The following is a 12,884-nucleotide window of genomic DNA, read 5'->3' as shown; positions in this document are numbered from 1 at the left end:
TGCTTGAAGGAAAGAGCTGTCTTGGATAGTCTGGCCCTGGAAGATGTCAAACAGAAATATTTAGGCCCCAGACACATGGTTCCTCAAGCCATTCCAGCCACCCCAGGAGAGGCCCCGGACAGGGTGGAGCAGATGTGAGCCAACCTCCACCTGCTCTTGATGCTTTTCATGCTTGGAATTTGTAGAGTGGCAGTAAACGCTTGTAAACACGGCTTTAGCGGTACGTGCTGGGGGCAATATGTTAGCAGGATCATAGCAAGGAGGACACGTGCTTGTGACTCTTTCCTGTTGCCCCACATCACTGCCCTCACACCTTGGTTATAACCCTATCTCTGGGTGTGTATCTAAAGAAACCCAAAACAATGAGAGTATATGCACCTCTGTGTTCATTGCAGCGTTATTTACAATAGCCAAGCCTGGAAGCAACCCAAGTGCCCATCAACAGAGGAGTGAATAAAAAAGCGGTAGCACATATATACAATATTACTCAGCCATAATAAAAAACAATGAAGTCTTACCTTTTGTGACAGCACGGATAGACCTAGAGGGTATTATGCTAAGTAAAATAAGTCAGAGAAAGACAAATACTGTACCGTACTATTTCACTTATATGTGGACTCTAAAGCAGTGGTCCCCAACCCCGGGGCCGCGGACCAGTACCGGTCCGTGGACCAACTGGTACAGGTCCGCAGAGAAAAAATAAATAACATGAAACGTTGTCAGAATAACAAATTTAAATACAGCCTGAATAATGAGGACATGCTCATTCCTCCTTTAACTTAGCCCAATAAATATCATAAGTTCGACAGTTAAAAAATACCACAGTTTTTACGCCAGTTGCATAATTTTATTTTGTGCATTTATCCGTCCCACCCTAAAGGCCAGTTTGTGAAAATATTTTCTGACATTAAACCAGTCCGTGGCCCCAAAAAGGTTGGGGACCACTGCTCTAAAGAACGAAATAAACAAAATGGAAACAGGCTCATAGATACAGAGAAGAGACTGCTGGTTGCCACAGGAGAGGATGGTTGGGGAGACTGGGTGGAAAAGGTGACGGGATAAAAAAATACAAGTTGGTAGTTTCAGAATAATCACGGCTTAAGGAATATAGTCAGTGATATCATAATAGCTATGTATGGGGCCAGCTGGGTACTGCAAATATTGGGGGGACCGCTCTATAAAGTACATGATTGTCTAGCCTGACACTAACACAGAATAACACGGAATGTAAGCTGTAATTGAAAAAGAATTTTAAAATATAAATCAATAAAATAAACCTCACCATGTTGCACTAAGGAGACAGTATAGTACAGTGTGTTCATAAAGTCATGGTGCACTTTAGATTGGTCACAGGAAAGCAACAAAAGTGAAACCTGCACCAAATAAAAAGAAAACCCTCCCAGTTTCTGTAGGATGATGCGGCAGCATGTGCGCATGCGCAGATGATGACGTAATACCGTAATACCGTGCATACAGCGGAGCAGCCCACGGCCATGCCAGTGGAGATGTGGACGGTACAGAGGAAAGTTCAGTGTGTTCTGTGGCTCGCTAAGTTCGAACCTGTGACCAAAGTGCAACGTGAATATCGGCGCGTTTATAACGAAGTGCCACCACATAGGAATAACATTACTCGGTGGGATAAGCAGTTGAAGGAAACCGGCAGTTTGGTGGAGAAATCCTGTTCTGGTAGGCCATCAGTCAGTGAGGAGTCTGTAGAGGCTATACGGGATAGCTACCTAAGGAGCCCTAAAAAAATCTGTGCGTGAGCCCACATCGAACTGCACTGAATAGGTATGAAACTGGGAGAGTTTTCCTTTTATTTGGTGCAGATTTCACATTTCTATCGTTTTTTGTTGCTTTCCTGTGACCGGTCAAAAGTGCACCATGACTTTACGGACACACTGTATATTCTGTATTTTTCGCTCCATAAGATGCACCTAACCATAGGATGCACCTAGGGTTTTAAGAAGGAAAGTGAGAAAAAAATATTCTGAACCAAATGATGTGATAAAATATTTAATAAAATATACCACAATAATATTTCAACAATGTAAACTCAACAGCAGTATTAACAATCATTAACACTGTTATTAACAAATGAGAAGACACTTTAATGTTCAAATACTCTTCTAGTTGTCCGGGAACCCACAGCAGCTAAAAAAAAAAGAACAAAAAAAGAACAAAAAAGAACATTTGCTCCATAAGACGCACGGGCATTTCCCCCTCCACTTTGGGGGAAAAAAGTGTGTCTAATGGAGCGAAAAATATGGTACTTAAGAACCTGGGTTTTTAACCTATGTCTTTTTTTTTTTTTTTAAAGATTTTATTTATTCATTTGAGAGAAGAGACAGAGAGAGACAGAGAGAGAAGAGAGACACAAAGGGGGAGGAGCAGGAAGCATCAACTCCCATATGTGCCTTGACCAGGTAAGCCCAGGGTTTTTTTTTTGAACTGGCGACCTCAGCTTTCCAGATTGATACTTTATCCACTGAGCCATCACAGGTCAGGCAGAACCTGGGTTTTATAGTCAAGACAGCCTCCTATTCGAATTCCAATTTTATAATTTCTACTAGCTGAGTGATGGTTGAGCAAGTTGCTTAGCCTCTCTAAGCCTCGGTCTGTTAAATGAGAGTGAGAGGAATAGTACCCACGAGGTGAAGTATTTAAGATTAAATTCAGTAATGCACGTAAAGCGCTTAGTGCTTGTTGCATGTTCACATGATGGTCAATCAATCATGAGGTAATGACCCCCAGAGGAAAAGCACCTGATTTTATTCATCTTAAAATTCATTGTACATTTCAGTGCCTGGAGCCTAGGTGATTAATGAAGGCTGTTGAATGAATGACAAAGTGGAACCCTATGTTACAAACTTTAAAACAGACCATTTTAGCCTAACCTGGGGTGCTCAGTGGATAAAAGCCACTGGAACGCTGAGGGTGCTGGTTCGAAACCTGGGCTTGCCCAGTCAAGGCACATATGAGAAGCAACTACTACAATCTGATGCTTCCCATCCATCCCCCCATTTCTCTTTCTTTCTTTCTGTCCTCTAATAAATCAATGAATAAAATCTCAAAAAGGAAAAAAATAAATTGGTGATTGTATGGCATGTGAATTATCTCTCAATAAACCTGTTTCAGACTAGGTCTCAACCAGCAGACTGGAAGGGAAATTAAAAAAAACACCCAAAACTGGCCTTTTTAACATAAAGGGTCACTTTACCAATAAGTTATTTGGAGACAAGCATTTTCAGACAGTGGAATGTGTCATTTCCACCAGGAAGTCCTAAGTAAGCATGGAGTGTGAGTGAAAAAAAAAGAAGTCAATTCAATTGCTCTTGGCATTTAAGACCTCTGAGGGCTGGGCCATCTGGTACAACCGGTTTTATGACGCATGTGTAACGTGAGTGGCTTGCCCGGGCCATCCCCCTGCCTGAGGACTAGAGTCCAGTCCAGAGCTCCTTACGCCCTGACTACGGCATCCTTCTCTCCTTCCTTTGCATTTCAGGGGCACCCAGTGAGGCAGCACTGCTCACTATTCAGTGGAAGAACCTATAAAAACCAAGACCTAACTGTAGGCCGTGGACGTTGTACATAGACCTTTCCCTTATGCGTCTGTCCCCGTTGTCATCACGAGTCTTGCACTGGAACGGTGACCCCAGTTAAAAAGTCTTTTTCATTAGTGGTTGTAGGTCTCATAGGATACAATTTAGGTTTTCTGTAGTTAAGTGCTGGGAGCCGATCCAACCTTGCTGTCTGACACAGTCGCAGCAGGCAAGAAGCATTCACACAGCATATGTTTTTTGGGTTGTATCTGAGCATTTCCTTTGACAATTCTTTCCTTATTAGGGTTATGCACATTCACTATTGGGACGGGTCTATGGTATGATTCCAATAACACTGTACTTTCCCAGGCCACTGGAGACCCTGAGGTCAACCAGTCTATGAATATGTCCCTCCAGAATTACTGCAAAAGTAACCATACAAATATCTCCTTGACCACTCCAGCGCCCTGCGTTCCCTTTAAGAAAATTTACCAGCAACTCCAAAAACAAGAGCTAGAGGCAATTATTAAGGCAACTGTACTTCCCACTGTTCAAAGCTGTTTCCCTCAGGAGTTCCCTAAAGAAATCCCGCTAAAGAATATAACCCCCCTTGCCTAAGCCCATAGACACAGGAGGCTGACTATGGTATCCCCCGAAAGGGACTAGGTCTGTAGGAAAACTCCCTCCTAAAAACCATATTATGAGAAAATAAATTGTGACTTAGGAATAGGTGGGAAACAGGCTAAACACAAAAGCACCTTTTAGCCTTTACCTAACCGATTGCTTAACGCCCCCAGCCTTTTCATACTATAGAAGAATAGAAAAACTTTCCGTTCCTCTTACATACCTGACCTTCAGGTAGTGGAACGCTCTGAAAAAAATGAAGTTAGAACTTAACTAGTAGATGAAAATAGCAGACAAACATAATTTTACTAGACAGTAAGCCATTAGGTAAAGCAGAGTTATCAATCAACAGTGACCTTTTAGAAGCCTGCGTAAGGCTGATGCCAATATTGTTGTTGCTGCTCAAGTTATTGTGTAACTGTACTTAGAATGGCATACCACTTGATTTATAGCTTAAAGAAACGTCCTAACCTCTTCCTGGAATATTTATCCATATTAAAGCAAAAATAACTATTAATCAATGTATTCTACATAGCATGTGATTATAACTTAGTGTATAAAAATAAAGCTATACTAGCAATTGGCAGAGATGCCTGGCATTGAACTGAAGAGCTTGGCCGTCTCACTCAATTCTCGCTGAACGGTCCATTCCTTCGGGAACCCCTGGACCAGCTGGAGCGGGACTCGGGCAGTTAAGGTTTGAGGTTGTATCCCAGTTCACAGGCCCTTCTTCTATTTCTCTGGCCTAAGGCCTAAAAATGTCCCACTCCTAACTAACTTCACTGTGCTGGGTAAGAGAGAACGGATTCATCTTTGGTTCAGTCAACCCGGGTACACAATGGATCAATTATGCTAGTTATACAGTTTTAATTACTTTTAAGTCTCAAATGAGGGATGAAATAGAGACACACAATTAAGCACACTGAAGTCTTCTTCAATTACTTTTTCCCTTTGAACTATTAAAGGCTGCTGTTCACAGCCCCAGTGTGGACGGCTCCGCGTTCGGAATTCCTTTCTTCCAAAGAGTCAAAGCAGGTAGAAAAGGAACATCGTGTGCGGCTCTCACCTCTCTGTCCTGGCAGGACATTTCCAAGCACTGGGTAAGATGTCACCAGACAAACAACCTTGTCCAAATCGTATGCAAAAGAAAATAACATAGACGTGCAGGCTGGAAAAGCTCAAGTAAATTTTTCACTAGTATTAAGGGAAACAAGACCAGCTGGATAATTCCTTCTCCCTCCCTTCCTCCTTTGGACAACCAGTATTAGTGTTTATTCATTTCAGGATTTTGCCTGACCTGTGGTGGCACAGTGGTTAAAGCGTCCACCTAGAACGCTGAGGTCGCTGGTTTGAAACCTGGGGTTTCCCTGGTCAAGGCACATATGGGACTTGATGCTTCCTGCTCCTTCCCCCCTTTTCTCTCTCTCATCTTTAAAATGAATAAATAATATCTTTAAAAAGACCAGTAAACACGTATATTAAAAAAAAAAAAGATTTAATTTAGAGCAACCCCCCCCCCCCCCCCCAAATTCTCTAAGAAAAAAATGATAGGCACGAGTGTGGGGGAAAGGTGAGGAAACGCAGAGGCGCGAGCTCTGAAACTCACACCTGTGCTCTCACACCTGGCCGTTTCTGCTGTTCACACTCAGATCTGGAATCATGCAAAACTCAGTGACTCAGTCTTTACTTTCAAAGTGAAGACCCCTGTGGAGGATACTGGAAGCTCACATCTAATATTTACAAGACCGGGAACTTCTCACTCCTGACAGGCAAATGGAGAGCGCTCCATAGGAGGGGGAAGAGAAGGGAAGAGAAACTGGATTGGACAACTGAAAACGTCTGTGTGAATTCCAGAAGCCCACCAACTGACCACGTTCTACTCAACTCACGGAAGAATTAGGTGGGATTTAGTATACAATTAATTCAGCATTAGCTTTAGGTCATGTTTAAAAAAAGACTAATCTAGACAAAAACTATTTGGTCCCTAGGAAAGTCAGAGTTTTGCTCAAAATGGAGTACCAACAAAAAAATCACAAGGTTGGTACAGTTTTCAGGATCCGATCACGATCACAGGCCGTCTAACCTGCTGGCTTCCAGCCTCGCAGCAGAAACGCCCCGGGAAGAAACACACAAGGCCGGCCGCAGCCGCACTTACTGTTGAATTGGGAGACCCTAAAGCTCCTTTCGTTTTTACTTGACTATTTAAGTATTTGGTAAATATCCAGAAAGCAAGTCTTCCTTTTTTTTTTTTTTTTTCCATAGTTCTTACTACAGAAATTCTAACTTTTTGCTTGCATATATCCATATATTTGCTCTAATGTAGTGTAAGCAAATTTCAAGGCTACTATAACCAATCAAAATGAGTATCATAGAAAGTTAAAGGAGAGAGGCTGGTCCTCAAGCTGCATCCAATGAGGACAGAGGACTTTTAATGACTTGTCAGGAAGGTGCTCGAGGTGGTGGACAGGCGTGGCGCCCACCTGCAGGTTGCATGATGTGAAGGCTCTGCCGTCTGACTTCCCCACGGCTTTTATTTTTGCCAAGGTCAGTCAGGGACATGTGGGTGGCTGGCTGTGCTCCCAGGAGGAAACTCCGAGATCTAATTTCTCACTTGCCACAATCCGCACCACCAGACTTTTTATCCTACAATCTGACGTTTCTAAACTGCAATACTTCCACTCAATCTCCTTTTTGAGTTGGCTGCTAGGACGTTAGGGCCAGACTTATAAGCCTACTTCTAACGTGCCTCATGTGTGCCAAGTTCACTCCTGCTTTAATGTTGCTTTCTTTCTCATTTTCCCTTTACTTAGAGCAGATGACTCATTCTACATAAATTTTATCCTTGTATTATATGCAGCTCTGTAAGCCCTCTTAAAACTTTCTGGGACAGGATAATGTGTAAACAAATTTTAGATACATTTTACTGTCTTCAGGATTAAAGTGGATCATGCTCACTATGTATCATAACATTTCTTATAGCAAATTCATATTCTCCCTAGGGGAAGACTCAACTTATAGAAACCTGAATTTCAGGAGTTAAAAGTAAAGATGGATTTACAGTACGCCAAATAAATGTTTCCATAAAGGTTCATTACAAGTCAAATCGCTCATGTTTAAAACCCGGTCTGACTGGGAGGGCGCGTGGTCACGGTACAGCACGGCATACAGGGTAACCAGAGGTGGGGTCTTTATTTCACAAGTTTCAAGATACAGTACAAAACGAATCTGTACATCTCTCTATTAACAGGATTTGTTTACACAATTATATTACACTTTACCAGCCTTTTTACTCTGTTTCATTAAATACAAAATAAATTTACAAAAAGGTCTACTGTGGTGTTCCTTCTAACGACAGCTTACGGTCTTTTTAGAACTTCTCCTAAATATTGATAGTGGTTATACTTTGTGTCAACATTGATTTCTTTTTGTTAATAAATAAAAGTGTCAGCTTGCTTGTTGTTCCAAATAGAAAAAAACAATGCATGTGAGATGACTCCTAGCACACAACCAAGATTTCCTTCTCATGCACACAAAATAGAATTTTCACTTGTGTAAAGAGTCAGTTTAAAGAACAAATCTTTTTTACTTGGGCTAGTTTAAATTTTCTTGAAATATCAAGTGGAAGGAGAAATTCAGCTTCCTTTCAATGACTGCTACACACGGAATATCAGGTACTGCCTCAAACAATACGGTATTCAGAAATTTTCTATTTTCATTTATATTTGAGAGCAATGACTGATAAAAAATATCTCCATGAAAACAGAAGTTTCTTTTGCTTTGATTATTCCTTGCACACCTCTAGTCATAATATTGGGCAACATATATTAAATTCAGTTTCAAAACAAATACTAGATGTCACCGGGGCAGATGTAGCCTGTGTCACTCTTCTTGGTGGGGACAGGGTCTGTTTCACCTGAAGCATTTTGTCTTGAAATGTGCATGGGAAAGTTAATCCAAACCTCTGTAAAGGAAGTGTTTTGCAGCTGTGGCCCGACAATAACACACATGCTACACACGAAGAGCTGCGTCTTCACTTACAGGCTTGCATGCAGACTTCCAAAACACGGGTTTGAAGAACAAACATGGGCAGCAAAAGGAAGGAAAAACAAAGCGATAAAGGAAAAAAGAAATCCTTTAGTTTCCTGGAGGCAACAGCAGCTCTTTAATTAAATAAAGCATCAGATCACTGCCAGATCACGAGTAAGAGTTTCTAAAACTTCCCAATGGTACAGAGACAAAGAGCTCAGCAGTAAATCTCACAAATTAACCTCATGTGCACAAAGGTAACACATCATCAAGAGTATTAAGATTAATACAAGTAACCTCATTTAAAGCGTTAAATAATGAACTCTGAAAAAGGGAATTTGAATCACTTTTTCTGTGCCCTTGAATATTAACCAAAATATGGTAAGCTTCATGTAGAAAACAGAAACAAAAAAACTTCAAACACAGAAAGAAAAACACCCCAACCAAACATCAATGCTACTTTTGCAACATAAAATGAAAGCAAAATGGATAGTATCAAGACTCTGAAACAGCCGACGGAACCACCACCAAATGCATGAGTACCAGCTAAGCAGAGCTCCGACTGCCCCCGCCTTTGCAGGCAGGAAGACAGGCTAGAAAAGGGGACAGAAAGACGGGCTACCACGGAGAAAGGAAGCCGCACTCTGCCAACTCTAAATGCTAACAGTAAAACTCCTGAATCCTGGAGTTAGTGTAATGTCACTGACATTAACTACCCTTAGTTATTGTCATTTTATTCAAATGGATGCCATTTGATTAGGTTAAGTATTGACATTATTTTAGGAGAAACACCAAACCCAGTTAGTTCCTATTTGCTAGGTATCGTGAAACGGGATCAGAGTATTTTGAGACAGTCACAAGGACTGACGTCATAAAGCCATAGGAACGAAGTTATTTTAAATATACTGTTCAGATCTCCAGTAGCAAAAGACCCAGGGTGAAACAGGAAGTGGCAAAGAGCCAAGAAAGGGCTATCGGAGATATTAATCCAAAGGCCACGGCACGTGGCGAACGGAGAGGAAGTTTGTTATTGCGTGAACAGGACTGCCGTTCCCGCCAGCTCGCAGTTCCGTGCACACTGCTCTGTGTTCCCGGAGGAGGCTCAGGACGGGGACGCAAGTGCTGCTGAGGAAGGAATCAATGGATGGTAGAGGGAAAAGATGGAAGTTTAGTCATCTTAGAGGTTTGCAAACTTTAAATCAATTAAAACAGTTCCTTTGAAATAAAGCGTGACTGCTGCCAAGGAGACTGATCGGAAGGGCGGGGCACAGAGGCAGGGCAGGACCCCCCCACGTCTAATCCCCTGCACGCGAGTCTCCAAGGGCAAGGATCAAACAAGACGTCGTATTTACAAGAGCTGCCCAAAATGGCACCCTACTTTCCGAGGGTAACTTTTCCTACCTTTTCAGATATGCTTTTAGACACAGGGTTCTCGCTGTGACCACCTCTTCAAACGTGGAAGCAATTATCTGGGAGGAAAGTTTGCTCACTGGGTTTCTCATAATACTCTAAACACACACAAAGAGCACACAACTTCATATTTAAGCCTTCATGTTCATTATGGACTAATTAAACCTAGTTCTAAATGCAATCCCAACTTCAAGGACCAAAGTCATACAAGTCTACAGGTAATAAATGCTTCAAGTTTTCTGGCAGATGAGGGGCTGTGGAGAGTATGAAGGCTAATAAACAGACTGAGGTCAGGAGGCCTAGCAAGCCTGCTCAGATGCAAATGTAGTCTCGGACTACGTACAGGCTGGTGACCACCGCCATCCGGCAATGAGAAGAAATACAAATTCCATTTAATGCTTTCACTTGTCCGATACGTGAAGTTCTCAAGTTTTCTTCGTTGTTTCCCATACAACATCAAGTGGAAATAGGCTTGACTTTCCTAGTGTTCACAGCAGGAGGGTGGCGAATGCGACAGCTAGGCCACGGCTGGCTCTCTACTGTAAGAGACACTTGTGGAAATACATCTGCCCTAACACAAACAGGCTTTGGCTTTCCTCAACCACTGAATTTCATGCATCTTAGATTCTCCGTCTCAGCTTTAGTATTACAATGGTGGTCACTGTATGTTGTGTCTTGGCAATAATATTTCATACGTAAAGAGTCTGGGGGGGGGGGGTGATGTGTCCCTTTGCAGTAAGAAATGCGAACTAAATGAGTCCTGGGAACAAATGCTTCAACTCTCGGGCAGTACACCTATGATCTCGGTACCCCACACCAGTCCTGTAATATTGTTTTCTCGCTCCTCCCTCTTAGTCCATCCTCTGGCTTCCAGGTCAAGGCTCTGAGCACTCAAAACAAACAAGCAAATGACATTAAGTAGGTGGGGCAAATGCACAGGGTAGCGCAAGGCGTCAGTTCACAATGTTATATCTATGTTTCATTCCCAAGAAATGAGGTTCACAGACCACTCTTGAACAATACCTTTCAGTCTCTGAAGGAGAGAAGTAAGGTGTAAAGTATGATAATGACCAGCACTCAGAAATCTCCCTTCCTTCCATTTTAAAATAACAAATGTGCTGAATATGGTTACCTGCATGTGGACTGACTGGTAATAGTTTCTGTTATGGTCATTCTGAAACACTTCGAAGAGTTTTTTTTTCTTTTTTTACTTAAAAGGCAAGTTCTGTTTTCAGACTTTGCAACATGTTAAGGTTAAACTTGAACCTAACTGGGTTTTCCTTTTCACATAGATCAGTTTTTAGTGTCAATGCACAAGACCTTTTTAAAGATGGTTGATCGAAGAACTTATGCACATTGAGAGAATGAACAAAAGGACCCCAAAAAGATAACTGGATACAGTAGACATTACTTTGAGTGTCTCACATATGTCTCCAGGAAAAAAAAAAAAAAAAGCCACTGAGAGTTGTTATTCCAAACGGCACTGAAACATTCAACTCAGTTAGGTAAGAGTTACTTATCCCTGAAAATAAAGGCATCAGATTCTAAGCAGCTTTAGGAATTCAATGCTTCCTTGTGCCTCTTCCAGGAGGTGGCCACTGATCCAAAGTCCAAACCATGTGCAGGTGTCCTGCAAACGATGTCCTTGCCGTCACGGGCCGCGGCGGCATCACTGCAGCAGCGGCTGCTCCGGCGGCCCCTCCTGCGGCGGCGGGGCTGGCCGGGGCCCCGGCGGCCTGGGCACAGGCATGTCCTGGTGCTGCCTCTGCCTGTACGCTATCACTGTTCCCAGCAGCAACGCGATGATCGTCATGAGGTAGAGGTCCCACTCCGGCCCCAAAAGCTGGTCCATATCAAGTTGGGTGAATATATCTCGAATCTTAATGGAAATAATAGAAAAGTCATTATAATCACTAACACATCAGAGAAAAAATCAGGAAAATGACATCACAAATTAGAGATCAGTACAGAACTTATTTTAATAATTGGTTTTAGAAACATTTTTCAATTTTAAGTAAAGGGTTTAAAAGCAAGAAAACAACGTGTCTCAGGGACTGAGCTCCACAGCAGTCCACCATGTCAACAACCTGGCAGGGTTTTCTTCGTCAGTAATCCAGTGCACTAACTCCCAGCCATTTGTTCAGAGAAAATATTTGAACAATATTTCTCTGGGGACAATGGAGGGACAGGGGAGGAGAGAAATCAGTATCGTGGCACCCCTGTACCTCCGGGGCAGTACACCTATGATCTTGGCACCCCACCCCGGGTTCTGTAACATTGTTTTCTCATGTCTCCCTCTTAGTCCATCCTCTGGCCCCAGGTCAGGGTGCTGAGCACTCACACAAATGACAGTGCCCCAGCTAGACAGCTCCGCCCAGCGACAGAGGGCTCTCGCATTCCTCTCAGGTAACTGAACATGGCAGAATTCAAATGCTTGCTAGCGGAATGAATAATGCATTTCAGTTAGGGCTTAACTGAATAACACCTGAACTTGAACTTAGACGTGATGTTCTTAATCTACGGTATTTTAATCGTTCTCGTGTCACTTAAGAAAAGTGATTCCCATTATTTTCTGCCTGGCACTCAGAGTCATCATGGGGTGTAATCCTTTTGTTTAAGCAAAATTACATGTAAAAGGTCACTCTAATATGTATTTGTAGGTACAGGCACTACATTTTTCTAGGAATAAGTTATAAGAAACTATTAACTATGTTTCCTGGGGAGGGAATGGTGATAGAGTTCGTGTTTCTCTATTTGACTTTCTTGTCATTAATACTTAAGACTTTTTTTTTTTTAAGGTAGAATATCTATGTGTTAGGACTAAGGGCATTTTACTGTCTCTAGGTTTCTGTATTAATAAACAATACAGATATAATGTAGTTAGTATGTCGTATTGCACAATCAAATCCTAGACTGTAATCAACAGTTTATTAGTCTTAAACACTCGGAGACAAGGGTCCGGAGTAGTCCTGATGGAGAAGCAGCACACTGCCACGCTGCTAGCTCTTTTCATCGAAGGAATAAAGATCCTGTCACTCAGCAGAGGTTACAGCACACCCGGCTCATGCTATCGGGGCTCATGAACCCGCGTTACACACGCATAAGCAAACAGGAGGACAGAGTCCACCGTCTCCAGTCCTCTGAGCCCTGTCCACGGAGGCCCTCACAGCAGGGCGAGGGCTGCAGGAGGGGCATGTCAGATTTCTCTGTGTAGACGCTGGAGCAGCCTGGACTCCTCTGCACCCGTGCAATGCAAGGGAGCCCACCCTGGATCAGTGCTGA

General features: G+C 42.6%; 1 protein-coding gene across 1 annotated transcript in view; it reads right to left on the bottom strand.

Annotated features, from left to right (window-relative positions):
* Window positions 1–7,336: 7,336 nt before the first annotated feature.
* The window catches only part of SEL1L (SEL1L adaptor subunit of SYVN1 ubiquitin ligase), a 50,302-nt gene continuing 44,754 nt past the window's right edge, over window positions 7,337–12,884 (bottom strand). Inside the window, exon 21 of the mRNA XM_066344367.1 lies at window positions 7,337–11,481. Within this exon, the coding sequence (XP_066200464.1) occupies window positions 11,272–11,481 (210 nt within the window). The 3' untranslated portion in view covers window positions 7,337–11,271. The remainder of the gene's footprint in view (window positions 11,482–12,884) is intronic.

Source organism: Saccopteryx leptura, chromosome 6 (genome assembly GCF_036850995.1).
Source record: "Saccopteryx leptura isolate mSacLep1 chromosome 6, mSacLep1_pri_phased_curated, whole genome shotgun sequence".
In the NCBI taxonomy this organism is placed as follows: domain Eukaryota; kingdom Metazoa; phylum Chordata; class Mammalia; order Chiroptera; family Emballonuridae; genus Saccopteryx; species Saccopteryx leptura.
Note: the sequence above shows the minus strand (reverse complement) of the source record. Positions and strands in the feature narration are given on the sequence as shown.